The sequence below is a fragment of the Chiloscyllium punctatum genome, chromosome 6 (genome assembly GCF_047496795.1).
Source record: "Chiloscyllium punctatum isolate Juve2018m chromosome 6, sChiPun1.3, whole genome shotgun sequence".
Classification (NCBI taxonomy): domain Eukaryota; kingdom Metazoa; phylum Chordata; class Chondrichthyes; order Orectolobiformes; family Hemiscylliidae; genus Chiloscyllium; species Chiloscyllium punctatum.
This window is the reverse complement of record NC_092744.1, coordinates 32,943,273-32,969,919: the sequence shown is the minus strand read 5'-3', so window position 1 is coordinate 32,969,919 and position 26,647 is coordinate 32,943,273. Positions and strand designations below refer to the sequence as shown.

Sequence of the window (26,647 nt, the reverse complement as noted above, 5' to 3'; positions counted from 1 at the left end):
AATGGTATGAATGTATTTGCTACTTCCCAGAATGCTTCTGCATGCATGCATGAACTGCTTTGTGGGACTGTACTTATAACCACTCCCCAACCCCATCCTACCCACTGCTTATTTAAAGATGGTTTGTGAAGTGTAGCCCATGGAGATTCCAGTGCCGTCTCACCTGCCACCAATTCACCTCCCATCTTACATGAGGTAAAAGAGGCATTAGACACTTTGCCTGTACCTGGGACTATGAGGGTGATGGAGTGGAAGCAATCACTGATTTCAAAAGGAAATAATGTGGGCACTTGGAGGAAACTAGCATACAGATCCAGAGGAATCAAGAGAAGGTGTGGGATTGATTGGATTACTCTGAAGAGAGCTAGCATGTAATCCATGCTTCAAAAGGGTTCCTTCTGTGTTATCAACTATTCTATGGATTAGATTTTATGGTCATCAAATGGTCCTGCAGGGGTTTTCATCCAAATGTCATCTAATTTATTTTTGGAGCCAGTGAATGATCATGGATTGGGTCCAGAGAGACATGGTATTCCTGACTACAAGAATCCAATCTTCAAAAGCAGCCTGAGTTGGGGAATAGTCATAGATCTTAGGGATGTACAGCATGGAAACAGACCCTTCGGTCCAAACCATCTATGTCAACCAGATATCCCAACCCAATTTAGTCCCACCTGCCAACACCCGGCCCGTATCCCTCCGAACCCTTCCTGTTCATATACCTATCCAAATGCCTTTTAAATGTTGCAGTTGTACCAGCCTCCACAATTTCCTCTGGCAGCTCATTCCATACACCCTCTGCATGAGAAAGTTGTCCCTTATGTTTCTTTTATATCTTTCACCTCTCACCCTAAACCTATGCCCTCTAGTTCTGGACTCCCCTACTCCAGGGAAAAGACTTTGTCTATTTATCCTATCCATGCCCCTCATGATTTTGTAAACCTCTATAAGGTCACCCCTCAGCCTCCGACGCTCCAGGGAAAACAGCATCAGCCAGTTCAGCCTCTCCCTAATAGCTCAAATCCTCCAACCCTGGCAACATCCTTATAAATCTTTTCTGAACCCTTTCAAGTTTCACAACATCTTTCCGATAGGAAGGAGACGAGAATTGCACGCAATATTCCAACAGTGGCCTAACCAATGTCCTGTACAGCCGCAACATGACCTCCCAACTCCTGTACTCAATACTCTGACCAATAAAGGAAAGTATACCAAACACCTTCTTCACTATCCTATCTACCTGCGACTCCACTTTCAAGGAGCTATGAACCTGCACTCCTAGGCCTCTTTGTTCAGCAACACTCCCTAGGACCTTACCATGAAGTGTATAAGTCCTGCTAAGATTTGTTTTCCCAAAATACAGCACCACGCATTTATCTGAATTAAACTCCATCAACTACTTCTCCATCAACTACTTCTCAGCCCATGGACCCAGCACCGATTTTTGTGACACTCCACTGGTCACAGGCCTCAGTCTGAAAAACAACCCTCCATTACCACCCTCTGTCTTCTACCTTTGAGCCAGTTCTGTATCCAAATGGCTAGTTCTCCCTGTATTCCGTGAGACTCAGTCTCCCATGGGGAACCTTGTCGAACACTTTGATGAAGTCCATATAGATCATGTCTACCACTCTACCCTCATCAATCCTCTTTGTTACTTCTTCAAAAAACTCAGTCAAGTTTGTGAGACATGATTTCCCACACATAAAGCCATGTTGACTATCCCTAATCAGTCCTTGCCTTTCCAAATACATGTACATCCTGTCCCTCAGGATTCCCTCCACTAACTTGCCCACCAGTGAGGTCAGGCTCACTAGTCTATAGTTCCCTGGCTTGTCCTTACCACCCTTCTTAAACAGTGGCACCGCGTTAGCCAACCTCCAGTCTTCTGGCACCTCATTTGTGACTATCGATGATACAAATATCTCAGCAAGAGGCCCAGCAATCACTTCCCTAGCTTCCCACAGAGTTCTCGGGTACACCTGATCAGGGGATTCATCCACTTTTGTGCATTTCAAGACATCCAGCACTTCCACCTCTGTAACATGGACATTTTTCAACACATCACCATCTATTTCCCTACATTTTATATATAGTCAAGCAGAATGGAAAGATATGGTGGGAAGCCTTGGAAGACCAGAGGAGGATATTAAGACTGAATGTAGAATAGGCAGCCAGGCTCAATGAGGAATCTAGCACTGTATCCAAATTTTATAAAATAAAGATTAATACATAAAACATTCCTTATCCCTCACCACCCTGCACTCTCCATGCTCCAACTATGCATGACTCCCAATGTCCCAACAACCCTCCATACCAGCTGTACCACCTTCTTCCCCTGTATCCACCCCATCCCTTCCCCCACAACATCCACACCTACGGTCCTCTACAATATCCCCAGAGCTCCTGCCCCCATATTAACCCGTGTCCCATACCCACCTTGACTGTCTAACAACAGTGTCAATTGATACTAATCTGTGACCCCACCCACCACCCTTTATCCTTTTTACCTTGTATTTAAGGTACTTAGTTTCATTTAAGTCTATTTACTATGTTGATAAAAAATATCATTCATGAAATAAAATACTACATTTAAATTCATTCACTCAGGAAAACCATGAAAACAAATATTTCTTTGCAATTTCAAGAACTAGAAATTATCCTTCCACATCAACTGTCCATAGTGTGTCGCTGTCAACCAAACTGCAAAATGGAAAACCGTGATAATGGTACTTTGTGAAATAAGGCAGGTAGCATTAGCTAGGTATTGGAAAGTATTAATAGGCAGCATGATATAGAAGACAACCATTTTTAAGCACTCCAGACATTTTTTTCATTTTTAAAAAGCTGTTATTTTCCTTTGAGAGTCTTGATATATCCACTTAACAACTTTGACGGCTCTTTGAGAACTTTGATAGTACTTTGGCATGAAAAATTGCATTGAGTTTCTGTACTTTTATCACACAAGCCTAACTACTTTTAACAATTCCAAAGGGCACCGACTTCTCTCAAAAGAGTTTCTGACCTCTCCAAAAATGTGATTTATCTTCCTCAAAGATGTCCAGGTATCAGCTGCAAAGGAGTATCCTACATTTGCAAAAGGCCATCCAAATTAAATCAAAGGTTCAGATGTGTTCATGTATGGTTTAACCTGCACAATCCAGACACATACTTCAATTACATCAGTCAGGAATAGAGGCAGCTGAAGATATTTATGGCCAGCTGCCTCTTATGGTGAATCCTCAACTAACTCTATTCTATCTCCTCTGAAAATGTAGAGTGCCATGTTTAGGGTCAGGACCTATCATTTCTGGCTACTTACACCATTTTTTTGCCACAATGGACAGACTGTCTACTCTCCTGGACTTTCAGGATTAAGTCTCAGTGAGAGATTAAACAAGGGATTATATTCTCTGGAATTCTCTGAAGTGGCATTTTGATATTAAGGTATTGGGGGAAAACTAACTTAAATTTAGAGAAACTAATTTGATTGAGACAAAGAGGAAGAATCAAAACCTTAGAGCCATACTGTACGGGTTGAAATTAGGAAATATCTATTCATGAAAATTATCATAGAATTCAGATCTACCTTCAACAGATGGTCAGTCATACGCAATTGTTAGTTTTAAAACTGAGAAGACTTTTGTCAACCAAAGATATTGTGAGATATGGACAGACATGGATATATGGAAGTATGCTACAGATCTTCCATGATCTCTGAATGATGACAAAACAGGCTAAAGGGATTAAGTACTTCGAGGAGAAAGTGAGGACTGCAGATGCTGGAAATCAGAGCTGAAAATGTGTTGCTGGAAAAGCGCAGCAGGTCAGGCAGCATCCAAGGAGCAGGAGAATCGACATTTCGGGCATGAGCCCTTCTTCAGGAATGAGGAAAGTGTGTCCAGCAAGCTAAGATAAAAGGGAGGAGGGACTTGGGGGAGGGGCGTTGGAAATGCGATAGGTGGAAGGAGGTCAAGGTGAGGGTGATAGGCCAGAGTGGGGGTGGGGACAGAGAGGTCAGGAAGAAAATTGCAGGTTAGGAAGGCGGTGCTGAGTTTGAGGGATTTGACTGAGACAAGGGGGGGGAGGGGAAATGAGGAAACTGGAGAAACAGCCCCCCACCTTTTCCTCCGCTACATCGATGACTGTATCGGTGCTGCCTCGTGCTCCCACGAGGAGGTTGAACAGTTCATCCACTTTACCAACACCTTCCACCCCGACCTCAAATTCACCTGGACCGTCTCAGACTACTCCCTCCCCTTCCTAGACCTTTCCATTTCTATCTCGGACGACCGAATCAATACGGACATTTACTATAAACTGACCAACTCCCACAGCTGCCTAGACTACACCTCCTCCCACCCTGCCCTCTATAAAAATGCCATCCCATATTCCCAATTCCTTCGTCTCCACCGCATCTGCTCCCAGGAGGACAAGTTCCAATACCGTACAACCCAGATGGCCTCCTTCTTCAAAGACTGCAATTTCCCACCAGACATGATCAACGATGCCCTCCACCGCATCACCTCCACTTCCCACTCCTCCACGCTTGAGCCACACCCCTCCAATCGCCACCAGGACAGAACCCCACTGATCCTCACCTACCACCTGACAAACCTCCATATACATCGTATTATCCGTCGTCATTTCCGCCACCTCCAAACGGACCCCACCACCAGGGATATATTTCCCTCCCCTCCCCTATCAGCATTCTGAAAAGACCACTCCCTCCGTGACTCCCTCGTCAGGTCCACACTCCCCACCAACCCAAACTCCACTCCCAGCACCTTCTCCTGCAACCGCAAGAAATGCAAAACTTGCGCCCACACCTCCCCCCTTACTTCCCTCCATGGCCCCAAGGGATCCTTCCACATCCACCACAAATTCACCTGCATTTCCACACACATCATTTACTGCATCCACTGCACCCAATGTGGCCTCCTCTATATTGGGGAGACAGGCCGCCTACTTGCGGAACATTTCAGAGAACACCTCTGGGACACCCGGACCAACCAACCCAACCACCCCGTGGCTCAACACTTCAACTCCCCCTCCCACTCCACCAAGGACATGCAGGTCCTTGGACTCCTCCATTGCCAGACCATAGCAACACAATGGTTGGAGGAAGAGCGCCTCATCTTCCGCCTAGGAACCCTCCAACCACAAGGGATGAACTCGGATTTCTCCAGTTTCCTCATTTCCCCTCCCCCCCCACCTTGTCTCAGTCAAATCCCTCGAACTCAGCACCACCTTCCTAACCTGCAATCTTCTTCCTGACCTCTCCGCCCCCAACCCCCACTCCGGCCTATCACCCTCACCTTGACCTCCTTCCACTTATCGCATTCCCAACGCCCCTCCCCCAAGTCTCTCCTCCCTACCTTTTATCTTAGCCTGCTGGACATACTTTCCTCATTCCTGAAGAAGGGCTCATGCACGAAACGACGATTCTCCTGCTCCTTGGATGCTGCCTGACCTGCTGCGCTTTTCCAGCAACACATTTTCAGCTAAAGGGATTAAGTTGCTTACTTCTGTTCTTCCTTTGTTCCTATACCATTTCTGTTCTGAATTGCTCCATTTCGTACTATAATGCAACATAATGAAAGAAGTTGTGCTTTCTCATAAATCTTTGCTTAATATAATTTTAAACTGTTTAACCCTCCATTTCCTCATGAAGAACATTCATCACCAACCAAAAATATTGTCCATTGCTTTTCTACAGAAAGCTGCTTGTAAGTGTACCGCTGGATTTACTGGTACCAACTGTGAAAATCAAATTGACGGGTGTCAGATGGTTAGCTGTTTCTCAGGGGTAAACTGTTCCCTGTCCAGATGTGACTCCTGTCCCAGGGGATTGACAGGAGATGGCATACGTTGCACTGGTAACACACTTCTAAAGGTCATATTTCACAAAAATTATGCAAAATGTGTAATATATATATATATCTCAGGTAACTTCCTGCATATTTCCTAACAGACATAGACGAGTGTATAAGTGAAAACCCCTGTTCTCCAAATGCAACATGCATCAATATCGTGCAAAGTTATAACTGTGTCTGCAACTCAGGATTTTCAGGTATGTGAAACCAAATTATACAGTGTAATGACATAATCAGATTTTTGTACAATTACTTAGATTCCTTAAACAAATCTTAGTAAATTCATCAAGTTTTCAGCTGTGCTATTTTTTAAGTCACTAATTTCTTGGCAAAATATGAAGAAAACACATTAAATCATATGTGTAGGTCTTTCTTTTTCATGAAACAATTTGCGATTCCAATCAAAGTCAAATTTCCCCTGAGTATCTCCAATTCATTGATTGGATGACTCCATTTAAAAGCTTATTTTGTCCAGGCGAATAAATAATTTGCAAATCTATTCTTCCAGCATTTCATTAGAAGTAAAATAACTCAAGGAAAAGCTAATTCTTAAAGACACCCATCAACTTGATTGAGTTTTTTGAAGAAGTAACAAAGAGGATTGATGAGGGAAGAGCAGTGGACGTGATTTATATGGACTTCAGTAAGTTGTTCAACAGGTTCCCCATGGGAGACTGGTAAGCAAGGTTAGATCACATGGAATATAGGGAAAACTAGCTATTTGGATACAGAACTGGCTCGAAGGGAGAAGACAGAGGGTGGTGGAGGAGGATTGTTTTTCAGACTGGAGGCCTGTGACCAGTGGAGTGCCATAAGGATTAGTGCTGGGTCCACTACTTTTCGTCATTTATATGAATGATTTGGATGTGAACATAGGAGATATAGTTAGTAAGCTTGCAGATGACACCACAATTGGAGGTATAGTGGACAGCGAAAAAGATTACCTCAGATTTGGGATCTTGATCAGTTGGGTCAATGGGCTAAGGTGTGGCAGATGGAGTTTAATTTAGATAAATGTGAGGTGCTGCATTTTGGGAAAGCAATTCTTAGCAGGACTTACACGCTTCATGGTAAGGTCCAAGGGCGTGTTGCTGAACAAAGGGACCTTGGATTGCAGGTTTATAGCTCATTGAAAGTAGAGTCACAGGCAGATAGGATGGTGAAGGCGGCGTTTGGTATGCTTTTTTTTGTTGATCAGATCATCGAGTACAGGAGTTGAGAGGTCATGTTGCGGCTGTATAGGACGTTGGTTAGGCCACTCTTGGAATATTGCATTCAGTTCTGGTCTCCTTCCAATCGGAAGGATATTATGAAATTTAAAAGGGTTCAGAAAAGATTTACAAGGATGTTGCCAGGGTTGGAGGATTTGAGCTAGAGGGAGAGGCTGATTGGGTGGGGCTGTTTTCCCTGGAGCTTCGAAGGCTGAGGGGTGACCTCATAGAGGTTTATAAAATCAAAAGGAGCATGGATAGGGTAAAGAGGCAAAGTCTTTTCCCTGTGATGGGGGAGTGCAAAACTAGAGGGCATAGGTTTAGGGTGAGAGAGGAAAGATATAAAAGGGACCTAAGTGGCAAGTTTTTCACGCAGAGGGTGGTACATGTATGGAATGAGCTGCCAGAGGAAGTGGTGGCAGCTGGTACAATTGCAACATTTAAGAGGCAATTGAATGGGTATATGAATAGGAACGGTTTTGAGGGATATGGGCCAAGTGCTGGCAAATGGGACCAGATAAGGTTGGGATATCTGGTCGGCATGGACAAGCTGGACTGAAGGCTCTGTCTCTGTGCTGTACATCTTTATGACTCAATCAAAGTTTTTTTATTACAGTGTTTCCAAATGCAAAATTTAAATTTTATAGATGACAACACATTTTCAAAATGACATCATTAACAATAGCAAAATTAAATCTATCCATTGAATACAGACCTGAACGTGTCTCTATCATTCTTCACAAAACAAACTAATTAATAACTACCTCAGTGACACAATAGAGGGAAACCTAATGCATCACCCAATCTCACCTTGCTAGGGGGAGGTCATTTAGTAATGTGGGAGAGTGGCAATGGGCACCACACGACCTATTCACCTCTGTCAGTATTACACCCAGATGCAAGACCACTCATGGACTCCGAACTGAAAATACACCCATTCACATTCAGAACTTTAAGTGGCCAATTAATCTTGCAGCAAACAAGCCTGTTGCCATTTCAGAGTGTCAAATAAAAAATCTTGCAGCTTAATTTTGGCTTCCAGTGAAGATGGATTGGATTACTTTTTGTAAGCCACTTAGTGCCTGATCGAGGGACCCAACATTGAGAAGGAGTTGCCTGTGAGAGTCGTCTTCCATCAAACCATCAGCAGCTCCACGGCCAGAGCCATCACATCTGTCAGCCTCTGATTGAGTGTTTGCTCTTGATGACATCCATTAAATATGGCCAAATTGATACAAACATTCACTGCAAATTTCCACAATATCTGGAGTGTAATTGTAGAGAAGAGGGTTCTGTCAGTTTATGGCACATATGATATCAAAGAAAATTTAATTTACTTTATTGTTGTCATGTATCTAAGTATAGTGAAAAGTTTTGTTCTGTGAGCAGTGCGGATAGGTCATAGCAAACAAGGACATACAGATCATAGATTGCTCAGAGAGAGCAAGGCATACAAGGTTACGACTGCACAAGAGGTGCACAAAAGCAAGGTCAATATTACATTTGAAATTCAAGATGTTCGTTTAGCAGTCTAATAACATCAGGGAAGAGGTAGTTCTTCAACCTTGTTGGTGCATGTGTTCAAGCTTCTGTATCTTCTGCTGATAGAAGAGGTTGGAAGAGAATATTATCAGGGTGGAAAGTTTTTTGACGTTAGCAGGCTTTCTGCAGCAACAAGAGGTGTGGATGGAATTCATGGATCGGCTGACCTGTGCACACAACTTTCAGTGGTTTACTAAGGTCCTTGGCAGAGCAGTTGCCGTAACAGGCCATTATATGCACCCAGGAAGAATGCTTTCTGTAATGCATCTGAAAAAGTTGAACATGTCAAATTTCCTTCGCCTTCTGACGAAGAAGAAACATTGTTGCACTTCATTAAATCCAGAGAGAGCACATAATGAGAGAAGATGAAATATATATACGTATATATATATATATATATATATATATATATAATATATACACAAAAAGACATCAATGATGGAAGGTGAAGTACATCACCTGCGCTAAAATTCCAGGTGCTGGCACAAACAGACAAATCCCCTCGGAACACTGCATTAATGGCGTTCTTCAAAACTTTACATTGTCTCACAGACATTCTTTCAGTCGAATTCCCAGGACAATTAGCCAAGTAAGATTATTAACAAGTAACTGAAGAATTAAATTTGTGGACATATTAACATCAATTTAACTTTCATCTTCATTGGTTTGGAAATTATCAATTATTGTTATTTTCAAGCTTTCGAATTCATTGAATTTGCTGGATTCTTGACTAAACTACGGACAGTATGTTGACAAAGCTGCCCACGATGACGTTTAAAGAGCATAAGAAAATTGACAGTAAACGTTCCATTTCTAAACTCCAACCTTCCATTTCTCCTCCAAATCTAGGCAATGGGTCATCCTGTAGCGTCATTAATCTATGTGACAGTTCACCATGTTCACCCAATGCTGACTGCACTAACACAGCAGGAAATTTCAGCTGCAAGTGTAAAAAAGGATTCACAGGTAACATAGTAACCAGTCCAATCTGCTATAATATGCTTTTTCAAATGAAAATCTCAGATTTAATTTAAACCAGGCCTTGGGACTAGCCATTCTAAAATATATTGCAGATATTACTTATAATTTTCTTCTGCAAATTGCAAATCAATTCATGAATATTTAGTTTATCTCCTGTGGCAATGTTGCAGATAAATCAGGGTGACAAGCAGTTTACCAATGACTGAAGGGATACTGTGTGAGTGAGACTCTGCAAAAGGAATGCATATGGAACTGTCATTATTCACCAGCACTGGCCTTGATCTTCTGATCTGTAGCTGGTTGGAGACTGGATGCACCCTACAGATGTACACTTTGAGCCCTCACAAGTCTCAACCCACTGACTATTCAAAATTCCCACGCAAATTTAAATTTCCAATGAGCAATTTCCCCATCTCCAGAACCATCTGAACAGATGTCCTATTCTGAGGTAAAGTCAGAGATTTGGAGGGATCTGACTTATTTACCTGGATGGTTACCCAGGAAATATTACAGGAAGAAGATCTGATTGAATTATTACATTTCACAGTCACCATGGGTCCATTGCCCGATCAGTCAGAGCTGCCAGTCTGTGATTGACAGTTTGCTCTTGATCACCTCCGTTAACAACTAATCAAATTTGAACAAACATTCAAATGTGAATTTCCACAATATCTATTGTGTAATTATTGAGGAGAGGGTTTACCAGTTTAAGGCTTACATGATATTCGGAAAAATAACAAAATCCAGGAAGAATTGCGTGTTGTGAGAGAGGGGGAAATATAGGGAAAGAGATACAATGACAGAAGCTAAAGTACATTACTGCGCTAAAATTCCAGATGCTGGCAGAGACTGACAAATCCATCAGGGATATAGCATTAATGGCATTCTACAAAACTCTACGTTGCCATATAGACTCTCGTTCAGTCTAATTCCCAGTACAATAAGCCAAATAGGATTATTAACATGTAACTGAAGAATTAAATTTGTGGATGTTTTATCATCAATTTAAGTTTCATCTTCATTGGCTTTGAGATGATCAATTATTGTTATTTCTAAGTGTTGGAAATCATTGAAATTGCTGGATTCTTGAGTAAACTACCGAGGGTATGATGCTAATTGTGGACGAAGCGGCCCACGATGATGTTTAAAGAACATAAGAAAATTAACAGTAAACATGCCATTTCTAAACTCCAACCTTCTATTTCTCCTTCAATTCTAGGCAACGGGTTATCCTGCAGCGTCATTAATCCATGTGACAGTTCACCATGTTCACCCAATGCTGACTGCACTACCACAGCAGGAAATTTCAGCTGCACGTGTAAAGAGGGATTCACAGGTAACATAGCAGCCAGTCCAATCTGCTATAATATGCTCTTTCAAATGAAAATCTCAGATTTACTTTAAACCAGGCCTTGGGACTAGCCAATCTAAAATATATTGCAGATATTACTTGATTTTCTTCTGCAAGTTGCAAATCAATTCATGAATATTTAGTTTATCTCCTGTGGCAATGCTGCAGATAAATCAGGGTGACAAGTAGTTTACCAATGACTGAAGAGATACTGTGTGAGTGAGACTCTGCAAAAGGAATGCATATGGTACTGTCAATATTCACAACCATTGGCCTTGATCTTCTGATCTGTAGCTGGTTGGAGACTAGATGCACCCGACAGAGCCCTCACAAGTCTCAACCCACTGACTATTCAAAATGCCCACGGAAATTTAAACTTCCAATGATCAATTTCCCCATCTCCAGAACCATCTGAACAGATGTCCTATTCTGAGGTAAAGTCAGAGATTTGGAGGGATCTGACTTCTTTGCGTGGATCGTTACCCAGGAAATATTACAGGAAGAAGATCTGATTGAACTATTACATTTCACAGTCACCACGGGTCCATTGCCCGATCAGTCAGAGCTGCCAGTCTGTGATTGACAGTTTGCTCTTGATCTCCTCTGTTAACAACTAATCAACTTTGAACAAACATTCAAATGTGAATTTCCACAATATCTGTTGTGTAATTATTGAGAAGAGGGTTTACCAGTTTAAGGCTTACATGATATTCGAAAAAATAACAAAATCCAGGAGAGATTGCATGTTGTGAGAGAGGGGAAAATATAGGTAAAGAGATACAATGACAAAGGTAAAGTACATCACTGCGCTAAAATTCCAGATGCTGGCAGAGACTGACAAATCCCTCAGGGACATTGCATTAATGGCATTCTACAAAACTCTACATTGCCATATAGACTCTCGTTCAGTCTAATTCCCAGGACAATTAGCCAAATAGGATTATTAACATGTAACTGAAGAATTAAATTTGTGGATGTTTTATCATCAATTTAAGTTTCATCTTCATTGGCTTGGTAATGATCAATTATTGATATTTCCAAGTGTTGAAAATCATTGAAGTTGCTGGATTCTTGAGTAAACTACCGACAGTATGATGCTAATTGTGGACAAAGCTGCCCACGATGATGTTTAAAGAACATGAGAAAATTAACAGTAATCATTCCATTTCTGAACTCCAACCTTCCATTTCTCCTTCAATTCGAGGCAATGGGTCATCCTGCAGCATCATTAATCCATGTGACAGTTCACCATGTTCACCCAATGCTGACTGCACTAACATAACAGGGAATTACAGCTGCACGTGTAAAGAAGGATTCACAGGTAACATAGCAGCCAGTCCAATCTGCTATAGTATGCTCTTTCAAATGAAAATCTCAGATTTACTTTAAACCAGGCCTTGGGACTAGCCAATCTAAAATATATTGCAGATATTACTTGATTTTCTTCTGCAAGTTGCAAATCAATTCATGAATATTTAGTTTATCTCCTGTGGCAATGCTGCAGATAAATCAGGGTGACAAGGAGTTTACCAATGACTGAAGAGATACTGTGTGAGTGAGACTCTGCAAAAGGAATGCATATGGAACTGTCAATATTCACCAGCACTGGCCTTGATCTTCTGATCTGTAGCTGGTTGGAGACTGGATGCAGCCTAAAGAGGTACACTTTGAGCCCTCTCAAGTCTCAACCCACTGACTATTCAATATTCCCATGGAACTTCAAACTGCCAATGAGCAATTAACCCATCTCCAGAACCTTCTAAAAAGATGTCCTATTCTGAGGTAAAGTCAGAAATTTTGAGGGATCTGACTCATTTGCGTGGATAGTTACCCAGGAAGTATTACAGGAAGAAGATCTGATTGAACTATTACATTTCACAGCCACCACGGGTCCATTGCCCGATCAGTCAGAGCTGCCAGTCTGTGATCGACAGTTTGCTCTTGATCACCTCCGTTAACAACTAATCAAATTTGAACAAACATTCAAATGTGAATTTCCACAATACCTGTTGTGTAATTATTGAGGAAAGGGTTTACCAGTTTAAGGCTTACATGATATTCGGAAAAATAACAAAATACAGGACAGATTGCGTGTTGTGAGAGAGGGGGAAATATCGGTAAAGAGATACAATGACAGAAGCTAAAGTACATCACTGCGCTAAAATTTCAGATGCTCGCAGAGACTTACAAATCCCTCAGGGACATTGCATTAATGGCATTCTACAAAACTCTACATTGCCTCATAGACGCTCTTTCAGTCTAATTTCCAGGATTATTAACCAAATAGGATTATTAACATGTAACTGAAGAATTAAATTTGTGGATGTTTTATCATCAATTTAAGTTTCATCTTCATTGGCTTTCAGATGATCAATTATTGTTATTTCTAAGTGTTGGAAATCATTGAAATTGCTGGATTCTTGAGTAAACTACCGACGGTATGATGCTAATTGTGGACAAAGCTGCCCATGATGACGTTTAAAGAACATAAGAAAATTAACAGTAAACATGCCATTTCTAAACTCCAACCTTCCATTTCTCTTTCAATTCGAGGTAATGGGTCATCCTGCAGCGTCATTAATCCATGTGACAGTTCACCATGTTCACCCAATGCTGACTGCACTAACATAACAGGGAATTATAACTGCACGTGTAAAGAAGGATTCACAGGTAACATAGCAGCCAGTCCAATCTGCTATAGTATTCTCTTTCAAATGAAAATCTCAGATTTACTTTAAACCAGGCCTTGGGACTAGCCAATCTAAAATATATTGCAGATATTACTTGATTTTCTTCTGCAAGTTGGAAATCAATTCATGAATATTTAGTTTATCTCCTGTGGCAATGCTGCAGATAAATCAGGGTGACAAGCAGTTTACCAATGACTGAAGGGATACTGTGTGAGTGAGACTCTGCAAAAGGAATGCATATGGAACTGTCAATATTCACAACCACTGGCCTTGATCTTCTGATCTGTAGCTGGTTGGAGACTAGATGCACCCAACAGAGCCCTCACAAGTCTCAACCCACTGACTATTCAAAAGTCCCACGGAAATTTAAACTTCCAATGAGCAATTTCACCATCACCAGAACCATCTGAACAGATGTGCTATTCTGAGGTAAAGTCAGAGATTTGCAGGGATCTGACCTATTTACCTGGATGGTTACCCAGGAAATATTACAGGAAGAAGATCTGATTGAACTATTATATTTCACAGTCACCACGGATCCATTGCCCGATCAGTCAGAGCTGCCAGTCTATGATCGACAGTTTGCTCTTGATCACCTCCGTTAACAACTAATCAAATTTGAACAACCCTTCACTGTGAATTTCCACAATATCTGTTGTGTAATTATTGAGGAGAGGGTTTACCAGTTTAAGGCTTACATGATATTCTAAAAAATAACAAAATCCAGGAGAGATTGCGTGTTGTGAGAGAGGGGGAAATATAGGTAAAGAGATACAATGACAGAAGCTAAAGTACATCACTACACTAAAATTCCAGGTGCTGGCAGAGACTGACAAATCCCTCGGGGACATTGCATTAATGGCATTCTACAAAACTTTACATTGCCTCATAGACGCTCTTTCAGTCTAATTCCCAGGATTATTAACCAAATAGGATTATTAACATGTAACTGAAGAATTAAATTTGTGGATGTTTTATCATCAATTTAACTTTCATCTTCATTGGCTTGGTAATGATCAATTATTGCTATTTCTAAGTGTTGGAAATCATTGAAACTGCTGGATTCTTGAGTAAACTACCACGGTATGATGCTAATTGTGGACAAAGCTGCCCACGATGACTTTTAAAGAACATAAGAAAATTAACAGTAAACGTTCCATTTCTAAACTCCAACCTTCCATTTCTCTTTCAATTCGAGGTAATGGGTCATCCTGCAGCGTCATTAATCCATGTGACAGTTCACCATGTTCACCCAATGCTGACTGCACTAACATAACAGGGAATTACAGCTGCACGTGTAAAGAAGGATTCACAGGTAACATAGCAGCCAGTCCAATCTGCTATAGTATGCTCTTTCAAATGAAAATCTCAGATTTACTTTAAACCAGGCCTTGGGACTAGCCAATCTAAAATATATTGCAGATATTACTTGATTTTCTTCTGCAAATTGCAAATCAATTCATGAATATTTAGTTTATCTCCTGTGGCAATGCTGCAGATAAATCAGGGTGACAAGCAGTTTACCAATGACTGAAGGGATACTGTGTGAGTGAGACTCTGCAAAAGGAATGCATATGGTACTGTCAATATTCACAACCACTGGCCTTGATCTTCTGATCTGTAGCTGGTTGGAGACTGGATGCACCCTACAGATGTACACTTTGAGCCCTCTCAAGTCTCAACCCACTGACTATTCAATATTCCCATGGAAATTTAAACTTCCAATGAGCAATTACCCCATCTACAGAACCTTCTAAAAAGATGTCCTATTCTGAGGTAAAGACAGAAATTTTGAGGGATCTGACTCATTTGCGTGGATAGTTACCCAGGAAATATTACAGGAAGAAGATCTGATTGAACTATTACATTTCACAGTCACCACGGGTCCATTGCCCGATCAGTCAGAGCTGCCAGTCTGTGATTGACAGTTTGCTCTTGATCTCCTCTGTTAACAACTAATCAAATTTGAACAAACATTCAAATGTGAATTTCCACAATATCTGTTGTGTAATTATTGAGGAAAGGGTTTACCAGTTTAAGGCTTACATGATATTCGGAAAAATAACAAAATCCAGGAAGAATTGCGTGTTGTGAGAGAGGGGGAAATATAGGTAAAGAGATACAATGACAGAAGCTAAAGTACATCACTGTGCTAAAATTCCAGGTGCTGGCAGAGACTGACAAATCCCTCAGGGACATTGCATTAATGGCATTCTACAAAACTCTACATTGCCTCATAGACGCTCTTTCAGACTAATTTCCAGGATTATTAACCAAATAGGATTATTAACATGTAACTGAAGAATTAAATTTGTGGATGTTTTATCATCAATTTAACTTTCATCTTCATTGGCTTTGAGATGATCAATTATTGTTATTTCTAAGTGTTGGAAATCATTGAAATTGCTTGATTCTTCAATAAACTACCGACGGTATGATGCTAATTGTGGACAAAGCTGCCCACGATGACGTTTAAAGAACATAAGAAAATTAACAGTAAACATGCCATTTCTAAACTCCAACCTTCCATTTCTCCTTCAATTCGAGGCAATGGGTCATCCTGCAGCGTCATTAATCCATGTGACAGTTCACCATGTTCACCCAATGCTGACTGCACTAACATAACAGGGAATTACAGCTGCACGTGTAAAGAAGGATTCACAGGTAACATAGCAGCCAGTCCAATCTGCTACAGTATGCTCTTTCAAATGAAAATCTCAGATTTACTTTAAACCAGGCCTTGGGACTGGCCAATCTAAAATATATTGCAGATATTACTTGATTTTCTTCTGCAAGTTGCAAATCAATTCATGAATATTTAGTTTATCTCCTGTGGCAATGCTGCAGATAAATCAGGGTGACAAGTAGTTTACCAATGACTGAAGAGATACTGTGTGAGTGAGACTCTGCAAAAGGAATGCATATGGAACTGTCAATATTCACAACCACTGGCCTTGATCTTCTGATCTGTAGCTGGTTGGAGGCTAGGTGCACCCTACAGAGGTACACTTTGAGCCCTCACAAGTCTCAACCCACTGACTATTCAAAATTCCCACGGAAATTTAAACTTCCAATGAGCAATTTCCCCATCTCCAGAACCATCTGAACAGATGTGCTATTCTGAGGTAAAGTCAGAGATTTGCAGGGATCTGACCTATTTACCTGGATAGTTACCCAGGAAATATTACAGGAAGAAGATCTGATTGAACTATTACATTTCACAGCCACCACGGGTCCATTACCCGATCAGTCAGAGCTGCCAGTCTGTGATTGACAGTTTGCCCTTGATCACCACCGTTAACAACTAATCAAATTTGAACAAACATTCACTGTGAATTTCCACAATATCTGTTGTGTAATTATTGAGAAGAGGGTTTACCAGTTTAAGGCTTACATGATATTCGAAAAAATAACAAAATCCAGGAGAGATTACGTGTTGTGAGAGAGGGGAAAATATAGGTAAAGAGATACAATGACAGAAGCTAAAGTACATCACTGCGCTAAAATTCCAGATGCTGGCAAAGACTGACAAATCCCTCAGCGACATTGCATTAATGGCATTCTACAAAACTCTACATTACCATATTGACTCTCGTTCAGTCTAATTCCCAGGACAATTAGCCAAATAGGATTATTAACATGTAAGTGAAGAATTAAATTTGTGGATGTTTTATCATCAATTTAACTTTCATCTTCATTGGCTTGGTAATGATCAATTATTGATATTTCCAAGTGTTGGAAATCATTGAAATTGCTGGATCCTTCAATAAACTACCAACGGTATGATGCTAATTGTGGACAAAGCTGCCCATGATGATGTTTAAAGAACATAAGAAAATTAACGGTAAATGTTCCACTTCTAAACTCCAACCTTCTATTTCTCCTTCAATTCTAGGCAACGGGTCATCCTGCAGCGTCATTAATCCATGTGACAGTTCACCATGTTCACCCAATGCTGACTGCACTAACACCGCAGGAAATTTCAGCTGCACATGTAAAGAGGGATTCACAGGTAACATAGCAGCCAGTCCAATCTGCTATAGTATGCTCTTTCAAACGAAAATCTCAGATTTACTTTAAACCAGGCCTTGAGACTAGCCATTCTAAAATATATTGCAGATATTACTTGATTTTCTACTGCAAATTGCAAATCAATTCATGAATATTTAGTTTATCTCCTGTGGCAATGCTGCAGATAAATCAGGGTGACAAGCAGTTTACCAATGACTGAAGAGATACTGTGTGAGTGAGACTCTGCAAAAGGAATGCATATGGAACTGTCAATATTCACAACCACTGGCCTTGATCTTCTGATCTGTAGCTGGTTGGAGACTGGATGCACCCTACAGAGGTACACTTTGAGCCCTCTCAAGTCTCAACCCACTGACTATTCAATATTCCCATGGAAATTTAAACTTCCATTGAGCAATTACCCCATCTACAGAACCTTCTAAAAAGATGTCCTATCCTGAGGTAAAGACAGAAATTTTGAGGGATCTGACTCATTTGCGTGGATAGTTACCCAGGAAATATTACAGGAAGAAGATCTGATTGAACTATTACATTTCACAGTCACCACGGGTCCATTGCCCGATCAGTCAGAGCTGCCAGTCTGTGATTGACAGTTTGCTCTTGATCTCCTCTGTTAACAACTAATCAAATTTGAACAAACATTCAAATGTGAATTTCCACAATATCTGTTGTGTAATTATTGAGGAAAGGGTTTACCAGTTTAAGGCTTACATGATATTCGGAAAAATAACAAAATCCAGGAAGAATTGCGTGTTGTGAGAGAGGGGGAAATATAGGTAAAGAGATACAATGACAGAAGCTAAAGTACATCACTGTGCTAAAATTCCAGGTGCTGGCAGAGACTGACAAATCCCTCAGGGACATTGCATTAATGGCATTCTACAAAACTCTACATTGCCTCATAGACGTTCTTTCAGACTAATTTCCAGGATTATTAACCAAATAGGATTATTAACATGTAACTGAAGAATTAAATTTGTGGATGTTTTATCATCAATTTAACTTTCATCTTCATTGGCTTTGAGATGATCAATTATTGTTATTTCTAAGTGTTGGAAATCATTGAAATTGCTGGATTCTTCAATAAACTACCGACGGTATGATGCTAATTGTGGACAAAGCTGCCCACGATGACGTTTAAAGAACATAAGAAAATTAACAGTAAACATGCCATTTCTAAACTCCAACCTTCCATTTCTCCTTCAATTCGAGGCAATGGGTCATCCTGCAGCGTCATTAATCCATGTGACAGTTCACCATGTTCACCCAATGCTGACTGCACTAACATAACAGGGAATTACAGCTGCACGTGTAAAGAAGGATTCACAGGTAACATAGCAGCCAGTCCAATCTGCTACAGTATGCTCTTTCAAATGAAAATCTCAGATTTACTTTAAACCAGGCCTTGGGACTGGCCAATCTAAAATATATTGCAGATATTACTTGATTTTCTTCTGCAAGTTGCAAATCAGTTCATGAATATTTAGTTTATCTCCTGTGGCAATGCTGCAGATAAATCAGGGTGACAAGTAGTTTACCAATGACTGAAGGGATACTGTGTGAGTGAGACTCTGCAAAAGGAATGCATATGGAACTGTCAATATTCACAACCACTGGCCTTGATCTTCTGATCTGTAGCTGGTTGGAGACTGGATGCACCCTACAGAGGTACACTTTGAGCCCTCTCAAGTCTCAACCCACTGACTATTCAATATTCCCATGGAAATTTAAACTTCCATTGAGCAATTACCCCATCTACAGAACCTTCTAAAAAGATGTCCTATCCTGAGGTAAAGACAGAAATTTTGAGGGATCTGACTCATTTGCGTGGATAGTTACCCAGGAAATATTACAGGAAGAAGATCTGATTGAACTATTACATTTCACAGTCACCACGGGTCCATTGCCCGATCAGTCAGAGCTGCCAGTCTGTGATTGACAGTTTGCTCTTGATCTCCTCTGTTAACAACTAATCAAATTTGAACAAACATTCAAATGTGAATTTCCACAATATCTGTTGTGTAATTATTGAGGAAAGGGTTTACCAGTTTAAGGCTTACATGATATTCGGAAAAATAACAAAATCCAGGAAGAATTGCGTGTTGTGAGAGAGGGGGAAATATAGGTAAAGAGATACAATGACAGAAGCTAAAGTACATCACTGTGCTAAAATTCCAGGTGCTGGCAGAGACTGACAAATCCCTCAGGGACATTGCATTAATGGCATTCTACAAAACTCTACATTGCCTCATAGACGTTCTTTCAGACTAATTTCCAGGATTATTAACCAAATAGGATTATTAACATGTAACTGAAGAATTAAATTTGTGGATGTTTTATCATCAATTTAACTTTCATCTTCATTGGCTTTGAGATGATCAATTATTGTTATTTCTAAGTGTTGGAAATCATTGAAATTGCTGGATTCTTCAATAAACTACCGACGGTATGATGCTAATTGTGGACAAAGCTGCCCACGATGACGTTTAAAGAACATAAGAAAATTAACAGTAAACATGCCATTTCTAAACTCCAACCTTCCATTTCTCCTTCAATTCGAGGCAATGGGTCATCCTGCAGCGTCATTAATCCATGTGACAGTTCACCATGTTCACCCAATGCTGACTGCACTAACATAACAGGGAATTACAGCTGCACGTGTAAAGAAGGATTCACAGGTAACATAGCAGCCAGTCCAATCTGCTACAGTATGCTCTTTCAAATGAAAATCTCAGATTTACTTTAAACCAGGCCTTGGGACTGGCCAATCTAAAATATATTGCAGATATTACTTGATTTTCTTCTGCAAGTTGCAAATCAGTTCATGAATATTTAGTTTATCTCCTGTGGCAATGCTGCAGATAAATCAGGGTGACAAGTAGTTTACCAATGACTGAAGGGATACTGTGTGAGTGAGACTCTGCAAAAGGAATGCATATGGAACTGTCAATATTCACAACCACTGGCCTTGATCTTCTGATCTGTAGCTGGTTGGAGGCTAGGTGCACCCTACAGAGGTACACTTTGAGCCCTCACAAGTCTCAACCCACTGACTATTCAAAATTCCCACGGAAATTTAAACTTCCAATGAGCAATTTCCCCATCTCCAGAACCATCTGAACAGATGTCCTATTCTGAGGTAAAGTCAGAGATTTGGAGGGATCTGACTTATTTACCTGGATAGTTACCCAGGAAATATTACAGGAAGAAGATCTGATTGAACTATTACATTTCACAGTCACCACGGGTCCATTACCCGATCAGTCAGAGCTGCCAGTCTGTGATTGACAGTTTGCCCTTGATCACCTCCGTTAACAACTAATCAAATTTGAACAAACATTCACTGTGAATTTCCACAATATCTGTTGTGTAATTATTGAGAAGAGGGTTTACCAGTTTAAGGCTTACATGATATTCGAAAAAATAACAAAATCCAGGAGAGATTACGTGTTGTGAGAGAGGGGAAAATATAGGTAAAGAGATACAATGACAGAAGCTAAAGTACATCACTGCGCTAAAATTCCAGATGCTGGCAGAGACTGACAAATCCCTCAGCGACATTGCATTAATGGCATTCTACAAAACTCTACATTACCATATTGACTCTCGTTCAGTCTAATTCCCAGGACAATTAGCCAAATAGGATTATTAACATGTAACTGAAGAATTAAATTTGTGGATGTTTTATCATCAATTTAACTTTCATCTTCATTGGCTTGGTAATGATCAATTATTGATATTTCCAAGTGTTGGAAATCATTGAAATTGCTGGATCCTTCAATAAACTACCAACGGTATGATGCTAATTGTGGACAAAGCTGCCCATGATGATGTTTAAAGAACATAAGAAAATTAACGGTAAATGTTCCATTTCTAAACTCCAACCTTCTATTTCTCCTTCAATTCTAGGCAACGGGTCATCCTGCAGCGTCATTAATCCATGTGACAGTTCACCATGTTCACCCAATGCTGACTGCACTAACATAATAGGGAATTACAGCTGCACGTGTAAAGAAGGATTCACAGGTAACATAGCAGCCAGTCCAATCTGCTATAGTATGCTCTTTCAAATGAAAATCTCAGATTTACTTTAAACCAGGCCTTGGGACTAGCCAATCTAAAGTATATTGCAGATATTACTTGATTTTCTTCTGCAAATTGCAAATCAATTCATGAATATTTAGTTTATCTCCTGTGGCAATGCTGCAGATAAATCAGGGTGACAAGCAGTTTACCAATGACTGAAGGGATACTGTGTGAGTGAGACTCTGCAAAAGGAATGCATATGGAACTGTCAATATTCACCAGCACTGGCCTTGATCTTCTGATCTGTAGCTGGTTGGAGACTGGATGCACCCTACAGATGTACACTTTGAGCCCTCTCAAGTCTCAACCCACTGACTTTTCAATATTCCCATGGAAAGTTAAACTTCCAATGAGCAATTACCCCATCTACAGAACCTTCTAAAAAGATGTCCTATTCTGAGGTAAAGACAGAAATTTTGAGGGATCTGACTCATTTGCGTGGATAGTTACCCAGGAAATATTACAGGAAGAAGATCTGATTGAACTATTACATTTCACAGTCACCACGGGTCCATTGCCCGATCAGTCAGAGCTGCCAGTCTGTGATTGACAGTTTGCTCTTGATCTCCTCTGTTAACAACTAATCAAATTTGAACAAACATTCAAATGTGAATTTCCACAATATCTGTTGTGTAATTATTGAGGAAAGGGTTTACCAGTTTAAGGCTTACATGATATTCGGAAAAATAACAAAATCCAGGAAGAATTGCGTGTTGTGAGAGAGGGGGAAATATAGGTAAAGAGATACAATGACAGAAGCTAAAGTACATCACTGTGCTAAAATTCCAGGTGCTGGCAGAGACTGACAAATCCCTCAGGGACATTGCATTAATGGCATTCTACAAAACTCTACATTGCCTAATAGACGCTCTTTCAGACTAATTTCCAGGATTATTAACCAAATAGGATTATTAACATGTAACTGAAGAATTAAATTTGTGGATGTTTTATCATCAATTTAACTTTCATCTTCATTGGCTTTGAGATGATCAATTATTGTTATTTCTAAGTGTTGGAAATCATTGAAATTGCTGGATTCTTCAATAAACTACCGACGGTATGATGCTAATTGTGGACAAAGCTGCCCACGATGACGTTTAAAGAACATAAGAAAATTAACAGTAAACATGCCATTTCTAAACTCCAACCTTCCATTTCTCCTTCAATTCGAGGCAATGGGTCATCCTGCAGCGTCATTAATCCATGTGACAGTTCACCATGTTCACCCAATGCTGACTGCACTAACATAACAGGGAATTACAGCTGCACGTGTAAAGAAGGATTCAATGGTAACATAGCAGCCAGTCCAATCTGCTACAGTATGCTCTTTCAAATGAAAATCTCAGATTTACTTTAAACCAGGCCTTGGGACTGGCCAATCTAAAATATATTGCAGATATTACTTGATTTTCTTCTGCAAGTTGCAAATCAATTCATGAATATATAGTTTATCTCCTGTGGCAATGCTGCAGATAAATCAGGGTGACAAGTAGTTTACCAATGACTGAAGAGATACTGTGTGAGTGAGACTCTGCAAAAGGAATGCATATGGAACTGTGAATATTCACAACCACTGGCCTTGATCTTCTGATCTGTAGCTGGTTGGAGGCTAGGTGCACCCTACAGAGGTACACTTTGAGCCCTCACAAGTCTCAACCCACTGACTATTCAAAATTCCCACGGAAATTTAAACTTCCAATGAGCAATTTCCCCATCTCCAGAACCATCTGAATAGATGTCCTATTCTGAGGTAAAGTCAGAGATTTGGAGGGATCTGACTTATTTACCTGGATAGTTACCCAGGAAATATTACAGGAAGAAGATCTGATTGAACTATTACATTTCACAGCCACCACGGGTCCATTACCCGATCAGTCAGAGCTGCCAGTCTGTGATTGACAGTTTGCCCTTAATCACCTCCGTTAACAACTAATCAAATTTGAACAAACATTCACTGTGAATTTCCACAATATCTGTTGTGTAATTATTGAGAAGAGGGTTTACCAGTTTAAGGCTTACATGATATTCGAAAAAATAACAAAATCCAGGAGAGATTACGTGTTGTGAGAGAGGGGAAAATATAGGTAAAGAGATACAATGACAGAAGCTAAAGTACATCACTGCGCTAAAATTCCAGATGCTGGCAAAGACTGACAAATCCCTCAGCGACATTGCATTAATGGCATTCTACAAAACTCTACATTACCATATTGACTCTCGTTCAGTCTAATTCCCAGGACAATTAGCCAAATAGGATTATTAACATGTAACTGAAGAATTAAATTTGTGGATGTTTTATCATCAATTTAACTTTCATCTTCATTGGCTTGGTAATGATCAATAATTGATATTTCCAAGTGTTGGAAATCATTGAAATTGCTGGATCCTTCAATAAACTACCAACGGTATGATGCTAATTGTGGACAAAGCTGCCCATGATGATGTTTAAAGAACATAAGAAAATTAACGGTAAATGTTCCATTTCTAAACTCCAACCTTCTATTTCTCCTTCAATTCTAGGCAACGGGTCATCCTGCAGCGTCATTAATCCATGTGACAGTTCACCATGTTCACCCAATGCTGACTGCACTAACACAGCAGGAAATTTCAGCTGCACATGTAAAGAGGGATTCACAGGTAACATAGCAGCCAGTCCAATCTGCTATAATATGCTCTTAAAAACTAAAAACTCAGATTTAATTTAAAACAGGCCTTGAGACTAGCCATTCTAAAATATATTGCAGATATTACTTGATTTTCTACTGCAAATTGCAAATCAATTCATGAATATTTAGTTTATCTCCTGTGGCAATGCTGCAGATAAATCAGGGTGACAAGCAGTTTACCAATGACTGAAGAGATACTGTGTGAGTGAGACTCTGCAAAAGGAATGCATATGGTACTGTCAATATTCACAACCACTGGCCTTGATCTTCTGATCTGTAGCTGGTTGGAGACTGGATGCACCCTACAGAGGTACACTTTGAGCCCTCTCAAGTCTCAACCCACTGACTATTCAATATTCCCATGGAAATTTAAACTTCCAATGAGCAATTTCCCCATCTCCAGAACCATCTGAACAGATGTCCTATTCTGAGGTAAAGTCAGAAATTTTGAGGGATCTGACTCATTTGCGTGGATAGTTACCCAGGAAATATTACAGGAAGAAGATCTGATTGAACTATTACATTTCACAGTCACCACGGGTCCATTGCCCGATCAGTCAGAGCTGCCAGTCTGTGACCGACAGTTTGCTCTTGATCACCTCTGTTAACAACTAATCAAATTTGAACAAACATTCAAATGTGAATTTCCACAATATCTGTTGTGTAATTATTGAGGAGAAGGTTTACCAGTTTAAGGCTTACATGATATTCGGAAAAATAACAAAATCCAGGAGAGATTGCGTGTTGTGAGAGAGGGGGAAATATAGGTAAAGAGATACAATGACAGAAGCTAAAGTGCATCACTGCACTAAAATTACAGATGCTGGCAGAGACTGACAAATCCCTCAGGGACATTGCATTAATGGCATTCTACAAAACTCTACATTGCCTCATCGACGCTCTTTCAGTCTAATATCCAGGATTATTAACCAAATAGGATTATTAACACGTAACTGAAGAATTAAATTTGTGGATGTTTTATCATCAATTTAACTTTCATCTTCATTGGCTTTGAGATGATCAATTATTGTTATTTCTAAGTGTTGGAAATCATTGAAACTGCTGGATTCTTGAGTAAACTACCGACGGTATGATGCTAATTGTGGACAAAGCTGCCCACGATGACGTTTAAAGAACATAAGAAAATTAACAGTAAACATGCCATTTCTAAACTCCAACCTTCCATTTCTCCTTCAATTCGAGGCAATGGGTCATCCTGCAGCGTCATTAATCCATGTGACAGTTCACCATGTTCACCCAATGCTGTCTGCACTAACATAACAGGGAATTACAACTGCACGTGTAAAGAAGGATTCACAGGTAACATAGCAGCTAGTCCAATCTGCTATAGTATGCTCTTTCAAATGAAAATCTCAGATTTACTTTAAACCAGGCCTTGGGAATAGCCAATCTAAAATATATTACAGATATTACTTGATTTTCTTCTGCAAATTGCAAATCAATTCATGAATATATAGTTTATCTCCTGTGGCAATGCTGCAGATAAATCAGGGTGACAAGCAGTTTACCAATGACTGAAGGGATACTGTGTGAGTGAGACTCTGCAAAAGGAATGCATATGGAACTGTCAATATTCACAACCACTGGCCTTGATCTTCTGATCTGTAGCTCGTTGGAGGCTACATGCACCCGACAGAACTCTCACAAGTCTCAACCCACTGACTATTCAAAAGTCCCACGGAAATTTAAACTTCCAATGAGCAATTTCCCCATCTCCAGAACCATCTGAACAGATGTGCTATTCTGAGGTAAAGTCAGAGATTTGGAGGGATCTGACCTATTTACATGGATGGTTACCCAGGAAATATTACAGGAAGAAGATCTGATTGAACAATTACATTTCACAGTCACCACGGATCCATTGCCCGATCAGTCAGAGCTGCCAGTCTGTGATCGACAGTTTGCTCTTGATCACCTCCGTTAACAACTAATCAAATTTGAACAAACATTCACTGTGAATTTCCACAATATCTGTTGTGTAATTATTGAGAAGAGGGTTTACCAGTTTAAGGCTTACATGATATTCGAAAAAATAACAAAATCCAGGAGAGATTGCATGTTGTGAGAGAGGGGGAAATATCGGTAAAGAGATACAATGACAGAAGCTAAAGTACATCATTGTGCTAAAATTCCAGATGCTGGCAGAGACTGACAAATCCCTCAGGGACATTGCATTAATGGCATTCTTCAA

General features: G+C 40.2%; 1 protein-coding gene across 22 annotated transcripts in view; it reads left to right on the top strand.

Annotated features, from left to right (window-relative positions):
- LOC140478847 (uncharacterized) overlaps positions 1-26,647 on the top strand; it is a 352,643-nt gene that overhangs the window by 307,784 nt on the left and 18,212 nt on the right. For 19 of the 22 annotated variants that reach the window (XM_072572342.1, XM_072572329.1, XM_072572328.1 and 16 more), the window contains 14 exons: positions 5,720-5,879; positions 5,975-6,073; positions 9,479-9,595; positions 10,830-10,946; positions 12,166-12,282; positions 13,515-13,631; positions 14,850-14,966; positions 16,199-16,315; positions 17,547-17,663; positions 18,896-19,012; positions 20,245-20,361; positions 21,593-21,709; positions 24,290-24,406; positions 25,639-25,755. In XM_072572342.1, coding sequence (XP_072428443.1) covers positions 5,720-5,879; positions 5,975-6,073; positions 9,479-9,595; positions 10,830-10,946; positions 12,166-12,282; positions 13,515-13,631; positions 14,850-14,966; positions 16,199-16,315; positions 17,547-17,663; positions 18,896-19,012; positions 20,245-20,361; positions 21,593-21,709; positions 24,290-24,406; positions 25,639-25,755 — 1,663 coding nt within the window. The remainder of the gene's footprint in view (positions 1-5,719; positions 5,880-5,974; positions 6,074-9,478; positions 9,596-10,829; positions 10,947-12,165; positions 12,283-13,514; positions 13,632-14,849; positions 14,967-16,198; positions 16,316-17,546; positions 17,664-18,895; positions 19,013-20,244; positions 20,362-21,592; positions 21,710-24,289; positions 24,407-25,638; positions 25,756-26,647) is intronic. The other 3 variants (XM_072572334.1, XM_072572340.1, XM_072572346.1) reach the window with 3 other exon arrangements.